The following is a 20031-nucleotide window of genomic DNA, read 5'->3' as shown; positions in this document are numbered from 1 at the left end:
TGCTGGGCTGCTGCAGGATGGTGTGTGTGTGTGTGGCAGGCGGTCTGTCCAGCCCAACTGGCGGAAGTGGAGGGTCCTTAGTGAAGCCCTTAAGAGCATCGGAAGAGTCTGGCCACAGGCTGACCAGGCCAGATCTGGACTAAGCCGCCTCTTGGGGACGCAGGAGTCCGGCTGGAGTCGGCTCTCCATGGGGGTTCACTTCTGGGGAGAACTTCGCGAAGGCGGGGGGGGGGGAGTGTCCGGTGAGCAAAGCCCTGCGGCGCCAGCAACCTCACAGAACAGAAAGCCAAAAAGAAGGGAAGCGCTGAATTGGGGGCGAGGGAGAGAGGCAATCCGACGTCGCGGACAGGGGAAGGGTCGGGGAGCCCACCTTTGCTCTCCCCTGCGAGGATTTGGGGCATCCAGAACCAACCGCGCTGCGCTGACACCACAGTTTCTGGTGAGCAGAGAGTAACCCTTCAGACGGGAGAAGCGCTCCGACGGCGCAGACCTTTCTCTCCGTCGGCGCGCACTCTGCACAAGCTCTGCGGCTCCTTTTTCGCGCGCCCGAGAAGGTTAAGCTTGGAGAAGAAAAGGCGACGGCGGCGGATCTGGTTTCGGGGAGCGGCAGGAGAGCGCCGCGCCGCGCCGCGCCGTCGGGGCTGTCCTTGCGTGGGTTGGGCAGCGCCCTCCCCGCTGGAGGGCGGGCCGAAGCGAGCGGGAGCGTCTCTGCCAGGCTCGGGGCTACGGGCGGAGGAAGCCGGCGGCGGGCAGGACTGAGGCGCTGGCCGTCGCTCGGCCGTCGAGGCGCCTCCATGCGGCGCTGCTGCCGCCGCCGCCGCCGTTGCCACTGCCGCTGCCGGACGGAGCCGCGGAGCAGCGGCGGGACATGCGCGCGCGCCTCCTCGGGCTGGGGCGCCGCCGCCACCGCCAGCCTCGCCGCCCGCCCGCCTTCCCCGCCGCCGGCGGGGGACGCCGCGCGGCCGAGGGATGCGAGGGCCCGTCGTCTCCCACCTCCTGCTCGGCGTGCTGCTCAGGTGAGACGGGGGGGGGGCGGGGGCGGGACGGGGAGCGTCTCCGGTCGGGGCCGCAGCTGCAGGGAAGGGGCACTTTGCACGTGCTCAGAGGCGCACTGGTATTTTCCAGGTGGCGGCGCGTTCTCGGCGCCGGGGCTGAGAGCTGGCGCTCGAAACCGGTTCGGGGGCTCAAATCAAGTGCCAGGCAGCCCCGCCCCCCCCCCGCCTCACTTTCCCTCTTCGCCTTCGTTCCCGCAGCTCCTTCCCCTCCTGAGCCGGCTTTGGAGCCTAAGCCCTGCAAAGAAATCACGAGAGGGTCTCTCTCCCCCACCTTCACCACCAGCTTAGCCCGCAGATCTCCACAGTCCCAGCCCCCACCTCGCTTCCAGATCTGCTTGGATCTTGGGGGGGGGGGGGCTTCTTGCTTGCGCTCGGACTGCGGGGGCGGCGGGTTGTGAAGCCCGGCAGGGAGGGAACGAGCGAGGCTGGTCCTATCCCGACCCAGCGAGGCCTCTTGGTCCTTCTCGGGGGAGAATTTTAGCACCAGCCGCTTTTCACTGCCAGGGGGAGAATGCCCTTTGCTGGGCAAGAAGGCTCTGGGGACCGGATCCCCCTCAGAGACCGGCGCTGGCAATCTGGGCGCAGGTGCGGGGGCTGGCGGGGGGAGGGGCGCTTAGCTCTCAGGCAAGGCTCGGGGTGGGGTCTGAAGGAGAAGGAAGTCCTTTCACCTGAGCTACTAGGCCTGGTTCTCTCCAGGGTCCGAGAAGCAACATTTCTCCGGGCACGGGGCAGGAGGGGGACCAGAGAGGCCACTCCAGCAACGAAGCGCCCCAGGGTGGGATGGGCATTGGGGAGGAGTACTGTATGTTCTGGCATGGTGAGTACTCCTAAGAGGAACTGACAGCCTTCTTGGGTTTAGGGGAAGGCAGAGGTGCCAGCAGCAGCAGCAAGGTCCTTGGGGTGGGATGTGGGGCTTGCAAGAAGACCCATGTTCCTCATCCATTTTGCGCTGGGAGGTCCCAGCATCGCCCCACAGACATTCCAGCTGTAGGGAGAGCAGCGCTGGGAGAAAACTCCTTTAAGTGTTCTGTAGTGTAAGAGCCTCGTAGATGTTTGCAGGACTCCAGGACCCCGTGAATATTTCAGATCCCCTCATGTCAGCCTCGGGTCTCCAGGTAAGCGCTTGGGAAGCTGAACCAAAAAGCCTGCAGGGAGGTCAGGCTCAACCCCCCCCCGCCCCCTTGCAGTCTGGGCTTGCTCCGCTCTGCAAATTCGCCAGCTGTCTCTAACATAGCAACCATTTCTACACACGCACACGGACAGTGCAGTTGTGAAGTGTGGGAATAGCCAAGGAGGTTATTTTTGATCGGGAGCAGCCTCTGTCCGTTGTCTGGACTTAAAGCTCGAGGTCTGGGGGGGAGGCCTGCCTGCCAGCGACACTGAGATCTGGGGGTTCAGACCTCAAGAGTGAAACACACAGGAAGACCCCAGCTAAGCTGCCCCACCACCCTCATGGAGGGACGCACTGAAGATAACCCAAATCTTTCCCAAGCTATGGTGCAGTTCTTGCATTCCAATGAGCGTGGGGCTACCCCCAGGAAGGCCCTGCGGCTACTGCAGGGGTGACAGCAGCCGGCCAGATTTCCTGGCTCTGTGGGGCTGCCTGATATGGGGCTTGGCTGTTGCCTCAGGATCCACTTCCAGGAGGATTTGGAGTGAAGGGCAGGGAACATCTTGCTTGTACAAAGGTACATTCATCTGGGTGGGCACAGACAGCGGGGGCTCTTTCAGCTCTTCCAGGAATCCTCACTCCCTCTGCCCCTCGGCTCCGCAGCGCAGTATCTTCTGCCCGGTGTGTCCATTGGGAGTAATATCAGGTTTGCCTGAAGGCACTGAAGCTAAATCAGGTGAAGGTAGCGATGGGTCTCCATCCCTCAGTGAGTCAGGGACTTCCCCTGCATGCAAAGACAGACTCCGGCCGATTGAGCGGACGAGACCAAGAGAGGGTCCAATGGTCAAGAAGGGGTTTTCTGAAGGTGGTCTAGGGGGTAATGAGGGGCAGGTGGGGTTCGGCCACATGGAAAGGGAGCCTATCTTGGAGAAAGAAAACTCTTATCATAAACACCCGCTGCCTTGCGGGATATCTTTGGGAGAAGAAAAGGCTAAGGAGTAAACCCTACACAGAACAAGAGTGGAGTCCCTAAGGCGGTTGGATGGTGCCTAGCACACTTCCTTCCAGTCCCTCCTGCAGCCCAGCTGGTGCTCTCCTTTGGACCCCATCAGTGAGGCCCAGAGAGGGGTCTTGTTATATGGGCAGCCCAGGACCTCCAAACACTGGTCAAGGCTTGCGTCCTGGGGAAGTCCCTTCGGTGCTGCTAACACAGTACTGTAGTTCGATTTTACCCCTGGAGATGCACGGATGCCAAGAACTGAAGCTCTTAGCCCCTTGCGTGCTTCTCAACTGGACTGGCGGCAGACGCTCCTGTCCTCAGACTGGGTCAAAAGGGAAAGGCCTGGACGGAAATGGGACCCCCACTTCTGGCGACCCTCGAGGGCTTGAGAGAGACCCCAGGCACTGCGCAGCCAGGCGGCAAATGGTCCACACTTCCTGTCGCTGTTTTCTGATCTTTCCTGCTCAGCCCAGAATGGTACAGCTCTCCCCCACCCAGGCATACAGGGGTCCTGTCCTACAAGGACTCACCCACCCAACTTCTGCCAGGGGGGCCACCAGTCTTTCCAGGCAGCACTGGCCCAGTAACGGAGCAGGGTCACTGGAGACGCATCCAGCTCAGATAGTTTTGCTTGTTGCGTTTATTTAGATGTCATTTCTTGATGCAGAAAGAGAGAGGAGAATGTATATTCTACATGCTGCCGAAGCCTCAATTGGCTTGTAAGTTACTCCAGATCTTTCAGCCCCCCAGAGGGAGGGGAAGGGAGCTGTTCTTGCCACAGACCAAAACCTCCAGGGGGCCTGTTCCACTCCGGATTCTGCAGGGGCCTTGGCGAGCGAATAATGAGTTGGATGCAAGCGCGGCTGACCTCCCGCAGCGCTCGCTTTGCTGACCTTGCAGAGGAGCTGCTGGGCTTGTTAAAATTATTTGGCCTCCCAGGATCTGCGAAGCCTCTTTTGCGTCTTTTAACAAGGTAGCGTCTTGCAATGTGCTTTTCCAGTCTAGCCAGCGACTCCTTTCCCGGGAGCTCCCTTCCTTTTAATAGACGAGCATTTTCACGCGGGGAATCGACCGCAAATCCTCGGGCAGCTCTTGCGGAAGGGGGCATTTGGGAGAAGTGTGGATAGCTCGTTTGGTTGGAGCGCGGCGATGATAACGCCAAGGCTGCATCTCTGATCCTCGTTTGGGACGGCTGCATATTTATTCCTGCATTGCAGGGGGTTGGACTCGATGATCCTCAGGGTCCCTTCTAACTCTATGATTGGCAGGGGGGACTCAGAGGCTGGCCTTAGGGACAGAGGCAGAGCTAGCTGCTCCAGCGCCCGGAGCAGTGCACAGCCATAGGGGTGGGGTGAGTGTCCCAGGGGGAGAGATGCCCATGGGGGGTGGAGCGATCTGACCATGGTGGGCTGCTTCCTGGGGGGGGGGGAGCCATACCGCTTTGCCAGCGCCCTTCCTCCCTTCCCTCTTCCTTTTAACAGCTATGGGGAGGCTCCCCCCCAAGCAGCCAAGGAGCGAGGGGCAATGGCGAGCCGCCGGCGCACAACTCCAAAGCCTCCCCCAGCTGTCAAAACAAAGGGGGGTAGGTCTGGGAGTCACGGGCAGGCGGTGCGTCGAATGTCATCCCCCCCAGTGATGACACCCGGGGTGGACTGCCCCGCCGCTCCTGCTTAGGGAGAGGCAGAACCTGGGCTCCTCGGAGTTGACAAATGGGGGGGGGGGTGTACAGGGAGGGACCAGCAGCTGGCCAAAGAGGGGAAATATTATTGACTTATTCACAGTATCTATAGCCCTCTACGCTGAATTCTCCCCACTCCCAAGTGTGGGGAGCAAAGTAATGAAAACTAATAATAATAATAATAATAATAATAATAATAATAATAATAATTTATTATTTATACCCTGCCTATCTGGCTGGGTTTCCCCAGCCACTTTGGGCAGCTTCCAACAAAATATTAAAATACCACAACGTATTAAACATTAAAAGCTTCCCTAAACAAGGCTGCCTTCAGATGTCTTCTAAAAGTCTGGTAGTTATTTTTCTCTTTGACATCTGATGGGAGGGCGTTCCACAGGGTGGGCACCACCACCAAGAAGGCCCTCTGCCTGGTTCCCTGTAACTTGGCTTCTCACGAGGGGACCACCAGAAGGCCCTCAGGGCTGGACCTCAGTGTCCAGGCAGAATGATGGGGTGGAGATGCTCCTTCAGGAAGAAGAACAATTTACAAAATCTTTTAAACAGGTCCACTGAAAAACTAATCAACGTCCTATTTGTCTGGGGGGAGGTGGGGGCAGTGCCTGCCTGCCCCTTTCAAGCACGGCTGGGAAGAGGCCTCTGCAGGCTGAGCACACTCAGAGGAAGGTGGGCGGGTGACAGAGAGAGACTGCAGTGCCCCGCAGTGCCCTCTTGCCTGGGGAGGGACAGGGAGCGGGCAGAGAGCAGCACCCCCCCCAGGAGTGACAGCAAACTCCCTTGGGGAGTGGAAAGGTCTGCTTTTGCCCTGGCAGCTGCACAAAGACCTTGAGGAACTGGAGGAGAAGGAAGATGGCATCTCCCTGTAAAGGCTGCCAAGGCTGCCATGTCCAGTTTTTGCAGTGCTGGTTTCCTTAATTTGCTTAATGACCATCCTAATTCTGAGCAGAGCTCTGGGGAAGCACCCCTTGTTCCATGGGGAGAGCCAGCACAAGGCCTTGCAGGCGAGATGCAAGCTGGGCCCAGACTGGCAGCAAAGGGGAAACCTTTGGCCCTCTGGATAACTCTCTCTGCCCTGCTGTTGGGATGTGAAGAGATGCTAGGGTCTAATTATTAGATATTATCCTTCCTTCCTCACATCTGTGAGCTCAGCAGAGTGCCATCCTTTTGCAGCTTAAAAAGGGAAGCTTAGATAGTTTAGTTTTAGCCTTTTAGTTTAAGCAATCCAGAATGCTTAAGACAAACTGGGTTCTCCTGGTATATTTCCCCCTTTTCTCCCCCTTAAAACAACAATCACACAGTCTTGTAAAAGGGGAAAAAATAACATTTCCTCACTCAGAATACTTCTTGAAGAGTAACAGATGCAGCAGCTTTCTTCAGGCAGGCTTAGGTAATTCAGTTACAAAGACTTGCTTAAGTCTAGCTTAAGATGGAGTCTGAGTTTGGAGCTCAGATTTAGCAGATGTTCTCACATTTCTGGCTTTGGGGGAAAGTGCTGAAAAAGAGAACATGTGCCCAGGGAGGTAAGATAATATATATGGCTCTGCCATCTCCTCTGTCATGGCACAGCGGGGGTCCCGTCTCTCACAGAGGGGACACAGGGAGTAGCTTGAGTGGCACCAAGAGGTTAGACTATTTATTTTATGCATCAAAACCATGTCCCACCTTTTCAAAGAGCTGAAGGTGGCATACAAAGCTCTCTTTGTCCTCATTGATCCATCACAACAACCCTGCAAGGTAGGATGAGACGCAGTGACTGGCCATACCTTGTGAGCTTCATGGCTGAGTGGGGGCTTGAACTCTCTCTCAGGTCCCAGTCTGACACGCTACCCACTGTACCACACTGCTGCCTTCTACCTCTGCGTGTTGAGGCACCCAGATGATGCCAGCTCCTATTTCCAGCAGTGGGGTGTGTGTTTAGAAAAGTAGGGTTCAGCCTGCTGACATCCCCCTCTCTTCCCCGCAGACTGGTGTCAGGGAAAGGAGAAGCAAAATCTGCCTCACGGAGCCTCCCGCAACCAATGTCTCCCTCTGATTTCCTGGACAAGCTCATGGGCCGGACGTCGGGGTACGATGCCCGCATCAGACCCAATTTCAAAGGTAAAGGAGGACTTTGCTCACATCCTTCCCATCCTTTCACAACACCAATGCTTTGACTTGGTGGAAGGCAGCTTTGAGTTGCGCCCTGGAACCTTGTCAACTCACCTGTGCTTTCCCATTGGCTTACAGGCCCGCCCGTCAACGTGACATGCAACATCTTCATCAACAGTTTTGGTTCGGTCACTGAAACAACCATGGTGAGACTCTGACTGCTTGCCTCGCCCCAAGCACAAGGGTCCTCCTCTGCCCTGGGGCTGGCTGGGCAGCGGTCCCTGGGGGTTGTGCTTCCCTCTGAGTGGCTGCTGTTCCCTTGGAGGTTGATGGGGGGCAGGGAGAGGAGAGTGGTGGGAAAGATGGAGGTTCAGGTGATGAGGACAATTGGGAAGAAGGCAGAGAAGAGTCTTGTGGCTTGTGCATAAGAACACACAAATAACCCTGTAGCTGGATCAAGCCCATGGCCCTCCTCCTCTGGCACCCTCACTTACAGGGGTCTTAGTCTATCAAAGAATTACAGAGTTGGAAGGGACCACCAGGGTCATCTAGTCCAACCCTCTGCAGTGCATGAATCTTTTGCCCAATGCGGGTATTGAACCCAAAACCCTGAGATTCTGAGTCTTAGGTCCTACCAACTGAGCTACAATGGGCACAGGGGCAAACAAGAAACCTACAAGTAGGATACGATCATAAGAACGCTCTCCCAGGGGTGGACTAGATTACCTGCAGGTCCCTTCCAACTCTACAGTGTTGATTCTCCCCTCCTGTGGTTTCCAGCAACTGGTATCCAAAGTCATTAGGCTACAGGGAACCAGGCAGAGGGCCTTCTCGGTGGTGGCGCCGGCCTTGTGGAACGCTCTCCCATCAGATGCCAAGGCAATAAGCAACTATCTGACTTTTTGAAGACATCTGAAGGCAGCCCTGTTTAGGGAAGCTTTTAATGCTTAACGCTGTATTGTGTTTTTAATATTCGGTTGGGAGCCCCCAGAGATGGGCGGGGTATAAATAAAAAAATATATATTATTATTATTAAATTAAAAAAGTATTATTATTATTATTATTATTATTATTATTATTATTATTATTCCTGCCCCCAACTATGGAGGGAGACCGTGTCCTACATCAGTAGCCATTGATTTGCAGGAGTTCCAGAGCTTTTCTCCAAATAATAATAATAATAATAATAATAATAATAATAAGTGGACTTCCCCAGCCACTCTGGGCGGCTTCCAACAGAATATTAAAAACAAAAATAATCTCTTCCCAGCTTGCTTGCTCGCTTGCTTCCTTATTCCCCACCTCCCACCTGCCTTGCTCACTCCTGGGCCAGGATACCAGAGGCCCTGAACCAGCACTGCACATGGATGCATGTGTGTGTGCGCGGGTACATGCCTGTGTCCTGTGGCTTGCCCCCGCGTGTGACGGCTCCTCTCTGCTCTCCAGGACTACCGCGTCAACGTCTTCCTGAGGCAGCAGTGGAATGACCCCCGCCTGGCCTACCGGGAATACCCCGACGACTCCCTGGACCTTGACCCATCCATGCTGGACTCCATCTGGAAGCCGGATTTGTTCTTTGCCAACGAGAAGGGCGCCAACTTCCACGAGGTCACCACCGACAACAAGCTCCTGCGCATCTTCAAGAATGGCAACGTGCTCTACAGCATCAGGTGGGCCCAGCGGTGCCTGGCATGGGCTCTCCCTGCTGCCACTCGGAAGCAGGGCAGGGCCCGGCACACACCCCTTTCCACCCTGACCCTCTCCTTTCTCTCCCCTTCCCTCCTAGGCTGACACTAATCCTGTCGTGCCCCATGGACCTCAAGAACTTCCCGATGGACATCCAGACCTGTACGATGCAACTGGAGAGTTGTGAGTACCAGGGCAAAACCTTTTCGCGGTGCCAAGTGCAGGACAGTCGCCGCGCCTGCAGTCTATGTTTGGAGGCGAGGAGGAAGGATGCTGCCCCAAATTGTTGCCAGTGAGCTGCATGGAGTGGCCAGCAGCCGGGCAGTGGAAGGACTGCCAGCTGAGTCCAGGGTGGCTCCCCAAAGTCATTGTTGAAGGAGAGGTTCTGGAAGGCCCAGCAGACTCAGAAGTTGCTTGCGCTAATGAAATTCCCTGTCGCTCCTAGAACGATGGGAGTTTCAAACACTGCTTAGGTAGCCACCTGTCATGGATGTTTTAGATGAGATTCCTGCATAGCAGGGGGTTGGACTAGATCAGAGGTTCCCAAGCTTATTTGACCTAGTGCCCCCTTTTTAGAAAAAGAATACTCAGTTGCCCCCTGGAAATCTACCTTCGTTAAGTGCACAAACAGAAAGATGCCGTGACAAATTTGCATTCTTTTTATGTATCTATATTTCTATTCAGTGCCCACCCCCTTGAACCCGAGGCGACTGCCACTCCCTGGATTGTTCCAGTGCCTCCCAGGGGGTGGTATCACCCACTTTGGGAAACACTAAGCTAGATGACAAGGGATGTGGGTGGTGCTGTGGGTTAAACCACAGAGCCTCTTGGGTTTGCCAATCAGAAGGCTGGCAGTTTGAATCCCTTCGACGGGGTGAGCTCCTGTTGCTCGGTCCCTGCTCCTGCCAACCTAGCAGTTTGAAAGCACATCAAAGCGCAAGTAGATAAATAGGTACCACTCCGGCGGGAAGGTAAACGGCGTTTCCGTGCGCTGCTCTGGTTCACCAGAAGCGGCTTAGTCCTGCTGGCCACATGACCCGGAAGCTGTACGCCGGCTCCCTCGGCCAATAAAGCGAGATGAGCGCCACAACCCGAGAGTCGGCCACGACTAGACCTAATGGTCAGGGGTCCCTTTACCCCTTTACCGTTACATACATTGCACCCAGGGAGCCAGGGGTCCCTTCCAACTCTACCATTCTATGAATGCCTTGTGGTTTGGGGGAGGGGCGAGGATGCCTGACAGCATTTGTGGCTTTGTATAGATGTCTGGAAGACTCTGGGTTGACCTTGTCCCTCTCACCCTCCCTTCCTCACCCGCTGCCTTTGCCTTCTAGTTGGCTACACCATGAACGACCTGATCTTTGAGTGGGTGAAGGAGCAGGAAGCTGTGCAGGTGGCCGAAGGCTTGACGCTCCCTCAGTTCATTTTGCGGGATGAGAAGGACCTGGGCTATTGCACAAAGTCTTACAACACAGGTAACCAGCCTCCCTCCGTCAGATGCTTCCATCGTCCCAGCACAGAATGAGCACCTTCCCACCCGCAATGCTGCCCACTCCTTTGCCACGGGGCTTGTGCCAATGGCGGGCATCTCACCTTCCAGATGTTCCCCCCTCTTTTTTCTTGATTTCCTGATTCTGCTTTATAAAAAATAAAAATAAAAAATTTAAGGATCCCAATCTTGTACAGAGTCTCTTTTTAATTGATGGTATCAGATCTGCATATTTGACTGGTTTTTGCAAACCATCCAGGGGGGAGTCTAGGAATGGCACAAATAAATGAAATAAAGAGGGGAACAATCTCTTTATGAGGAGGACGCATGGAGGCCCCCCCAACCTTTGCAACCTCAGCGTTGTCTCATTGGCACTGTCTTTAGATGATAGATATAGATAGATAGATAGATAGATAGATAGATAGATAGATAGATAGATAGATGATAGACAGATAGATAGCTAGATAGATAGATAGATAGAGATAGATATTCAGTTTTTCATCATTAACATCATTCAGACTTAAATTCAGCAATATTTGTACCTTTGCGGGATTCCCTGAACCCCTGGACTTCCCTCCTCCCCCTTCTGGTTTTCCTCAAATACATTTTTTAAATCTAATTGCATATATCCAACTTTAATTAAATTTAATTAATTAAATCCCTTACCAGTTAAAAATTACAAGTGCTACATCAATCTTGCTAATGTCTTTAAATTTTTACATGGTTCCTTAATATACTCTATAAATTTATGCCATTCTTTTAAAAATTTACTGTCATCTTGGTGCCTAATCTTCCCAGGCATTTTCACCATTTCTGCGTAGTCCATCATTTTCACTATCTACTCTTTCTTGGTTGGCGTTTCCTCTTCCTTCCATCTCTGGGCAAAAAGCATTCTTGCAGCTGTCTTTGCATGCATAAACAGTCTTTTTAAGTCCTTTGGTATTTCTTCTCCTGTAATGCCTATTCAAAAAAGCTTCCTTTTTTATTAACAAAAGTTATCTTAAACATTATTTTCAATTCATTATATATCATTTCCCACAACGCTCTAGCCTTTTTGCACGTCCACCACATGGCCCTATCATTGGCACATCATTTTCACATAGTTTTCTTTCAATGTACAGCATGCTGTAAATTTCAAATACTCCTTCCGTAATCAGTGTCTCGTGGGCACGCTCAGGACCGGATTTAGGTTTGATGAGGCCCTAAGGTGCTCCAGAAGGTAATGGGGCCCTTTCAATGTCCAGCTGTCCTTTGTCAACAACAAATTGTTGCTGTTTTTTGTGTTGAATGTATGCTATATGGTCATTTACGGACCTCATAGGCATCTCAAGCCATTTGCACATCACAAAATATGTATTTTATCAAAGTCATTGTTGAACTGAAATGCAATTAAGAAGAAGTATATTAATAGTGAAATACAATTAAGAAGTATATTAATAGTGAAATAATTATTAAGCTCTAACTTAAAATGATTTTTTATTCATAACAAACTTAATAATGCAAACACATTGGCATTTGGCAATAGCAAAAGTTCCTTTAGAAACACAATGTACAAAGACTCATAATCTAGTCTCTAGAAACTTGCTATAACATGAAATTATAATTGTAGATTTTATTTTATGTTTTTTATCATATATTTTGGAAATGTACATTCAGTTTTTCTCCCCAAGAGAGTGGGGCCCTAAGCTGTAGCTTGTTTAGCTTATCCGTCAATCCGGCACTGGGCCTGCTCTGCCTTTTCCCTTGCAGGGAAGTTCACCTGCATCGAGGTGAAGTTCCACCTGGAGAGGCAGATGGGCTACTACCTGATCCAGATGTACATCCCCAGCCTGCTCATCGTCATCCTTTCCTGGGTCTCCTTTTGGATCAACATGGATGCTGCCCCTGCCCGGGTGGGCCTTGGCATCACCACGGTGCTAACCATGACCACGCAGAGCGCGGGCTCCCGGGCGTCTCTGCCAAAGGTTGGTGCTGCCAGGTTGTTTGAGGGGGAAGGGGAGAAATAGCGCTCTCCCAAGGAGGAGGCAAGTGAGCCTCTCCAGTCCCCAAGATGGCGTCTTGCAAATATTTGTTTCATTATTGCATTCCCACTGCACCTTTCCCTCCAAGGAGCTCAAAGCGTCATACGTGGATTTTGAGGAGTAGGAGAGGATGTTCTATTTAGCCACGCTCCTTCCTCTTTCTCACTTCTCTGAGAATGCAAATCTCTGTTTCACCATCCTGTGCAGCTTATCTCTGGAAGCTATTAAGACAAGATTGCATAACCAAAGATACTTTGTCAGGGACAGAAAAAAGGAGAGGTTTATTATTTATTCATCACATCCACAACCCACCTTTTCTCAAGGTAGTGTACATAGTTCCTAGAATCATGGATTTTTTTTATTTTTGCAGAAAAGACAATTACATTTCCATACATTATTATATAGATATAAATGACACCATTATCCTAATATGTATATGCTTATTAAAAACCTACTATATTCTGTATAAACTCATTCCAAATGTCAATATATTTCTGTGAACAAAGTCTATGTCTACAAGCAATCCGTTCATACGTTGAAAGTGTTGTCATGTTGTCAGTCCATTGACTGAAGAGGATCAGATGTTTATTCTTCCAATGCATCAGTATAGAATTCATCACGGAACCATAGAAATGCAGAGTTGGAAGGGACCCTGAGGGCAATCTAGTCTAACCCCTTGCAATTTAAGGAGGATAATGGAAGGTGTGCAGAGGATGGCAACCAAGATGATTGAGGGTCTGGAAACCAAGCCTTGTGAAGAACAGTTGAAGGAGCTGGGTATGTTTTGCCTGGAAAAGAGGAGACTGAGAGGAGATTGGATAGCTGTCTTCAAACATCTCAAGGGCTGTCCCATGGAAGAGGGAACAAGCTTGTTTCCTCCTTCTCTGGAGGGGAGGACTCAAACCCATGGCTTCAAGTTATGAGAAAGGAGGTACTGTCTAAACCTCAGGAAGAACTTTCTAGCAGTAAGAGCAGTTCAACAGTGGAACAGTCTCCCTTGGGAGGGGGTGGGCTCGACTTCCTTGGAGGTTTCTAAGCAGAGGTTGGGTGGTCATCTGCCATGGATGCTTGAGCTGAGATTCCTGCTTCTCAGGGGGTTGGACTAAATTGACCCATGGGATCCCTTCCAATTCTAGGATAATTTTATTCTAAGACACTGTGGGACATTAGGGTGCTCCTGCTGAGTAGGGGACAAGATCCCCAAGGCGGATGGAGTCTCTCAAGTCAGGCCCTGCCTAGCCATCCACCTCTGAGGAGCCACCCCGTTCTCCCTTCCTCCTTTGCAGGTCTCCTACGTCAAAGCCATTGACATCTGGATGGCTGTCTGCCTCCTCTTCGTCTTCGCCGCCTTGCTGGAGTATGCCGCCGTCAACTTCGTCTCCCGCCAGCACAAGGAGTTCATGCGCCTGCGCCGAAGGCAGCGGCGGCAGCAGATGGTGAGTAGGCGGATTGACACCCCCACCCCACCTGCCCCGCCCCCCACCTTGGCTGTCTTCTTGATGAAAGGGGGCGATTCGCTGGCTGTATTCCCAGCTGCTCTTCTCAGGCCAGACACAATGGCCATGATCCTGGGTTGGGGAAAGGGAGGGGTGGGCAGGATCAGGGCTTCCCTTCTTAAGCGGCAATAGCTGAGCCATCCCTGTCTGCTGGGTTGCTCAACTCCTTCCTAATGGAGCAGGATTGCCCCCACTTGCTCTCCCTCCCAGATTCCTGGCCCAGCTGACCCTGAATTTTTGTTGAAAGTCGCCCAGGGTGTGGTGGGGAAGCAGGGGCTTTGGAGGGGGCTGTAGCTCAGACTAGCATGTTGAGAAACAGGTGGCTCCCAGAAGACATTTCAAGGCCTCCCACCTGTTTTGCAGGTGTTTTTGTTTCATCAGGTTCACCAAATCTGCCCCAAGTCTCTGTAGCAAAAGAAAAACAAAACAAAACAGGTTTTGAATCTGATTTGACACCATTATCATTGGCTGCTGCAACCAACTCCCAAGAGCTCTCAGGGTCTAGCTGGAGTCTTTCATTCTGAACCATGAGAACAAATCTTTATTTTGAGGGGAAGGGCTGTAGCTCAGGGCCTGCAGAAGGTCACAGGTACAACTCCCAACGGCTTCTCCAGGGAGGGCCAGGTGTATCAATGCAATTTTGGGGCTCCTTTTCAGTCAGCCGAATCACCCAGAAAATCTTCCAGAATCTTCTTTCTCAGTGCAGCTCATCTGTTGGTGAATTCCCATGTGGGAACAAACACCTCACCCATTCTAGTCCTGCTTAAAATATTTATTGAAAAATTGACATTACAACTACTGGTCTGAGGAAAATAAAGTAAAACTATGCAGAGAGAATCCTTCCTCCTCTCTGCTCTTTAGCTGTCTGGCCAGAGTAACAGCCAAAATCCTCTCATTCAGAGCCTGTCTAATAGAGATGTCTGTTGCTAAGGAAACCCTCTTGCTGGGGAAGACCTGTTGCTGGGATAAAACTTGTTGCTAGGGGCAAAACTATGCAAGGATCGTTTCAAGTCTGTTTTTAGACTACACTAACAGGGAGAAGATGCTTGATCTGAGAGCTGCTGCCATTCAATGGAAGGAGCTGTAAGAACATAAGGATGGGGGACAACCTGGCTTGCCAGTAGTACATGTGAGAAGACTCTAGGGGGTCTTGGTGGACTCCAAGCTTAACGCGACTCAATAGTGAGATGCAGCAGCAAAAAGAGGTTGGGTGGCCATTGGTTATGGATGCTTCAGTTGAGATTCCTGCCTTGAATAGGGTTGGACCAGCTGACCCTCAGGGTCCCTTCTAAATCTGCAATTCGACGATTCTATGATTCTGTGAGCAGGATGGAGGGAGCATCTCTGAGCAGGTGCAGAGCGCAAGTGGCCTTCTCTAGCTGCAGCAAAGCCAGGCACAGACCTAGAATTCAGAGGAAGCACCTTCCTGGGCATGGCGGCAGGGTTCCCAGCTGGGTTTGTAGCCCCAGAGATAAAGCTACTGGTCTTCGAGGGAGTCTGTCTGTGAGACTGTGTTGCTGCTGCTGCTGCTTCCTCCTTCCACCCCTCTCCCCTTCTCCTCAGCCCCCTTTTCCTGAGTCATGCGCCCCAGGGCCCACCCCCCACTGTAACCATCTCACTTTAATAAACGAAATCGTCAGGAAAAGCAAATGTTGAAAGGACATTTTTGAGAGCACATTTGCGTAGGTTGGCTTATTTGGCACCCACCCATTTCCGGGAGTTGCAAGGAAGGGCCAGGAATGCTGAAGGACCCTGGGCAATCCTGCTCAGCCCCTTCCTCCTCACCCACCTCAACCCTTGCCCGTCTTTTAAGATGTCACCCTCCCAGTTCTATCTCTGCAGCCTTAAAGGCTGGCCACTTGGCAAGCCGAGGCGGAATCATAGAATCTTAGAGTTGGAAGAGACCCCCAGGAATCTCAGCTCAAGCATCCCTGACTGATGGACATCCAAGCTCTGCTTCAAAACCTCCCAGGAAACAGAGTCCACCACCTCCCAAAGGAGTCCATTCCATGGTTCAATGGCTCTTCTGATGTTGAGATGGAATCTCCTTCCTTGTCATTTGAATCCATTGGTTCAGGTCCTACCAAGGTGTGTGTGTGTGTGTGTGTGCCTGTAATGATGCTGCCATCCCACAAGCTCCCACAAAACCTTGCCTTTCATCCTCCTCCATTCCCCTCCTCCTCCCTGCCTAAGCTGGTTGCTCCTGAATGGCTGGTTTGTGTGAATGTGCCGTCAAAGCCCACACGCCATTTTGAGCCCTTTGTTGGAGGCATTGTGTGTGTGTGTGTGTGTGTGTGTGTGTGAATGAGGGTTGTCTTTGGGTGGAACGGACTCCCTTGGAAAGTGGTGAACTCTCTCTCTCGTTGGAGGTTTTGAAGCAGAGCTTGGATGGCCATCTGCTTGAGTTGAGATTCCTGCATTGTAGAAGGTTGGGCAGGTCCCTTCCAACTCCACAACACTACGGTTCTGTGATTCCAGGCCACCCACCAGGGCCTCTAAGCCCCACTGCCCCACTGCCTTTTTGCTGCCATCCTCCAAAGAGGAGAGGGCAGGCCTGCCAGGCACCTGGTGGGTCTTCCCTCTCTGTTCTGTGCATGTGTGAGTCCACTCAGAGGACTGTAATCAACCAAGCTCTCTAAGAGGAGACCTGTTGAGCCAGAGCGAGCCACGCCTATGGGCATCAATGGACAGACCCATTGCACGGGCTCCCGCCCAGAGTCGCTGTGCGCCAGCCGAACCCTCGATCATCCACTCTCCTGTTTCTGTTTGATCTGCACTCCCTGCTGGATTGTAAAAGGGTCTGAACAGCCAGACGCCCAGCTTGGAGTCCCTACGGCAGCTGGAGGTCACGCCCAGCAGCGAGTCCACCTGCGAGACCCTCTCTCAATTCGGCAGCACCGACTCCAGGGTAAAAAGCAAGCACACACCCCTTCCCCACCCCCTGACCCCACCCCACAGATCTCCTGCTCTCCGCCTGACACCCTTCTCCACGCCAACCCTCGTGTTTTCCCCCTCCCTCCCTCCCTTGCACCGCCTTCCCCATTGCCTGTGAGAAACCCACCCTGCAGTGTTGCCCACAAATGCACAGCACCCCCTGTATGTGTGGGAGCAAAGGGTTTTTGCTGGCAGTGGGGTCAGCACACAGCCCTTGGAAGCCAAAGGAGCCCAGAGGGAGAGAGGGTTGGATGTGCTGGAAGTGCGCTTAGGAGGACCAAAGGGCAGCTGTTATCAGGGCATGCATGCGTTCTGAGTGGCACGGAGCTCTTCGACAGACACACACTATAGAAGCTGGAAATAGAGAAGGCTGCAGCCCCTCTTCACATGCTCTCATGGGATGCGTATAGAAATAAAGAGATAATATATTTGTTAGATATTATCCTTCCTTACTCACATTTGTGAGTTCAGCAGAGTACATCCCCTTTGCTGAAAATAATAATAATAAGAAAGCTGTTGATAAACTAGTGTTAGCCCTTTAATTTAAGCAAGCCAGGATGGTTTATCACAGATTGGATTTCCTGGTATTCCCCCCCCCCCTTAAAACAATAAACACACAGTATTCTTATTAGTAAAGACAGGTTTACTGACCCAGTTTCACAGCAGCAGTCTTGCACCAGGCTTAAAAGGTAGTTACAGACATATGTGGTAGTTTAGATTAAAGTGGAGTTTGAGCTGTGTCTCATACTCAATGCATGTCCTACATCCCTAGTCATTGAAGAGAAGAGATGAGAGAGATCGGAGATCAGGAATCAGAGAAGGAGCAGGCCAGGGATGTGACCGGCTTATATAGGCTGCTCACCTTTACCTGGCTAGAGACAGTGGGAGTGGCTCTCCCAGGGAGGATTTCCTGTAGAGATCCAACTTCCCCCTTGTTTGCCTTTCTAGCAACCACACCTTGTTGGTTTGACTGCCTTGTAGACATCCCACCTGCTCTGCTGTGGCATGTCTCCGGCGTTACCTCAAAAGCAATTGGGTCCCATTAGTTTCAGTTCCCTGGTTCAAGCCACCATCCTTGGAGGAAGGATTTTGGGCTTGAGCCATGATGCAGCAGCATCGAGGCCCCCCCCCTGTCCTGTAGACAAGACGGAGAACCTTTAAGCCCCTCCAACGCAATGACCCCAGCTCCCTGGGCTGCTCCCTCCCTTTCTCTTTCCCCAGGAGGAAGAGGTTGTCCGCGAGAGCCGCTTCTACTTCCGGGGCTACGGCCTGGGCCACTGCCTGCAGCACATGAAGGACGGTGGGGCAATGGAAAGTCTTGACCTCTACAGGCCACCCCCTCCCACCTCGCTCCTGAGGGAGGACGAGATGCTCCGGAGGCGCTACCTGGACAGGGCCAAGCGCATCGACACCATCTCTCGGGCGGTCTTCCCCTTCACCTTCCTGGTCTTCAACATCTTCTACTGGGTGGTCTACAAAGTGCTTCGCTCAGAGGACGTCCACCAAGCCACGCCCTGAGCTCTTACCAGGACTCGGAAGCCAAGCCACAAGGACCTTGGGAGCTGCATTCTGTCTGGCCTTCACCTTGCAAGGCATTGGGATGTTGACCTCTCTCTCCCCCATGCCTTTCGTGTTTCCTGGACACAAGTTTCCCAGTGCTGGCCAAGAAAGTTGTCGAGCTGTGCATGGCATGAGAAGGCCCAAAGCAGAGCTTGCTCCCACTTCTTCCTCCAGTACCTCCACCATAGGGTTTAAGGGTGGGGCGTGTTTCTCAAAGTGCTGGCCTTCCTGCCCCAGGGATTTTAAAGCCCACTGGAGGCACCAGAGTTTGTACCCTAGACCTGTGTTGATGTTCCTTCACCCCAACAAGGAGGTGGGAGAGTCAGTGGGACCCAGTTTCCCAGCTCCGTAGCACAGTGTGCTGCCACCGCCGCCCTTGCCATCTAACCCACCATCCCACCAATACTTAGCCAGCATGGTCCAACAGAGGATCTTTGAGGAGGACATTTCCTAGTCACACAGCATGGTCCTTACATCAGCTGGGCTCCTGCCCTGCATTAGTAGCATGGATATGTCTTGCAAGCAACGTCACTTCCTGCCATCTCCCCAGCACCAACACAACCCATAGATCTGGAAGACCAACCAAACCAGCAGTGGTGCAGGGGGTGGGGGGACTGGGACATGGTGCAGAGATGAAGGTCCTTAAGGACAAGGCAGGTGTGGTCAGTCCTTGATGGTCCAGAAACTGTCCAGAGATGGAGACAAAAGGAAGGCACAAGTAATGCAACTCTATCTTGCTGCGTGTGTGTGTTTATACTTTTTAGAAATGTTTAACTGCTGCTTGGATGGACTATGGGAGAAATGTTTTGGTGTCCTCATTCAACGCAGTTCAGTTCTTTTTTGGGGGAGGGTAACATAGTTCTTATTCCTTTTCATCTTTAAGCTGTTTATCACGGTTGCATTGAGATATATCTTTGTTTACATTAGAGCATATGACATGCAACAATTACATAAAATTAAATCAACAATAAACACACAGACAAATGTTTCTGACAAGGTTGTGTCAAAGTGTATATAGCAAAAATATGACAATTACTACAGATATGAAATGGTGCAAAGTAACGGTGACAATAAGTAAGAGGAATTTTGTATCAATAACAATTAGAATTTATAGGACTTTATAAGAAAGGGGTAGGGGGAAAGTTAAAATATGTCCTTCATGCACGCTAGACTGTGCTGTAAACTTTGGGTACGGTTCTTCCATATGCCTCTTTATTTGTGTAATCAATAAACTCACATCAGATTGCATAAAAATCATCATGATTCTTTTGCCCTCTTGCTACTTTTAATTTTTGTGGCAGTTTTTCCAATCCTGTTGTTTGCCAGATTGCATTCGACTATTGGTCCATAACCAACCATTATTTGTAATTATTTCCATGTCTTGGCAATGGTTGTTCTTGCAGCGGTCAATGGATGTGTTATGAGTTATTTGTTTCTAAGTTGCAGCATATCGTGACTTACAAGTTAAGTGGAGCCAGTCCTGGGGTCCTGGGGTCCTGGGGTCTGTCTGCCTTGTAATCAAAGATAGGCTGGAGACCCAGGGCAAGGGGGGGCGTTGCCTCAGGGTGTGTTTCCTGAAGGCTTCGGCTCTCCGCAAAACAGGGCTAGAATGAGACCATAATGAAGGAGAACGCAAAAGCATAGGGATTCAGAATCCCACTCCCTTGGCACCTAACAGGGACAGTGCTGGCATGCGATGAGTTTTGCAGAGGAGAGTTCTCCTTAACAGAATAAGGGAAAGCGAAGAAATGGAGCATTCCTAGGCCTATACTGACATCTAGGGACCATTGAGGGAAGTTTGCCTCAATGCAGGACAATCTTCTTGAGAGATCAGTACAGTGGTACCTTGGGTTACATACGCTTCAGGTTACATACGCTTCAGGTTACAGACTCCG

At 51.8% G+C, this 20031-nt stretch overlaps 2 protein-coding genes and 1 long non-coding RNA gene across 6 annotated transcripts in view; 2 read left to right on the top strand and 1 right to left on the bottom strand.

Moving 5' to 3' along the window:
- Positions 1–20031, bottom strand: part of LOC310660977 (uncharacterized protein) — a 776342-nt gene that overhangs the window by 199336 nt on the left and 556975 nt on the right. The gene's annotated exons all lie outside the window — the stretch shown is intronic.
- Positions 1–20031, top strand: part of LOC310661158 — a 142919-nt gene that overhangs the window by 75535 nt on the left and 47353 nt on the right. The gene's annotated exons all lie outside the window — the stretch shown is intronic.
- On the top strand, positions 418–19129 carry LOC310660983 (glycine receptor subunit alpha-4). Of its 3 annotated transcripts, none has more exons than XM_083406646.1 (9): positions 418–439; positions 6826–6959; positions 7089–7156; positions 8397–8620; positions 8737–8819; positions 9971–10111; positions 11875–12089; positions 13433–13582; positions 17798–19129. In XM_083406646.1, the coding sequence occupies exons 2-9, from the start codon at positions 6881–6883 to the stop codon at positions 18092–18094; spliced, it is 1257 nt and encodes a 418-aa protein (XP_083262772.1). In that variant the 5' UTR covers positions 418–439; positions 6826–6880; the 3' UTR covers positions 18095–19129. The 3 variants fall into 3 exon arrangements, with proteins under 3 accessions (XP_083262772.1, XP_083262771.1, XP_083262773.1); XM_083406645.1 differs by lacking the exon at positions 418–439 and adding an exon at positions 917–1016; XM_083406647.1 differs by lacking the exon at positions 418–439 and adding an exon at positions 1988–2170.

The sequence above is a fragment of the Podarcis tiliguerta genome, assembly GCF_965153285.1.
Source record: "Podarcis tiliguerta genome assembly, chromosome: 12".
Lineage (NCBI taxonomy): Eukaryota > Metazoa > Chordata > Lepidosauria > Squamata > Lacertidae > Podarcis > Podarcis tiliguerta.
The sequence above is the reverse complement of the archived record's forward strand: the minus strand, read 5'-3'. Positions and strand labels throughout refer to the sequence as shown.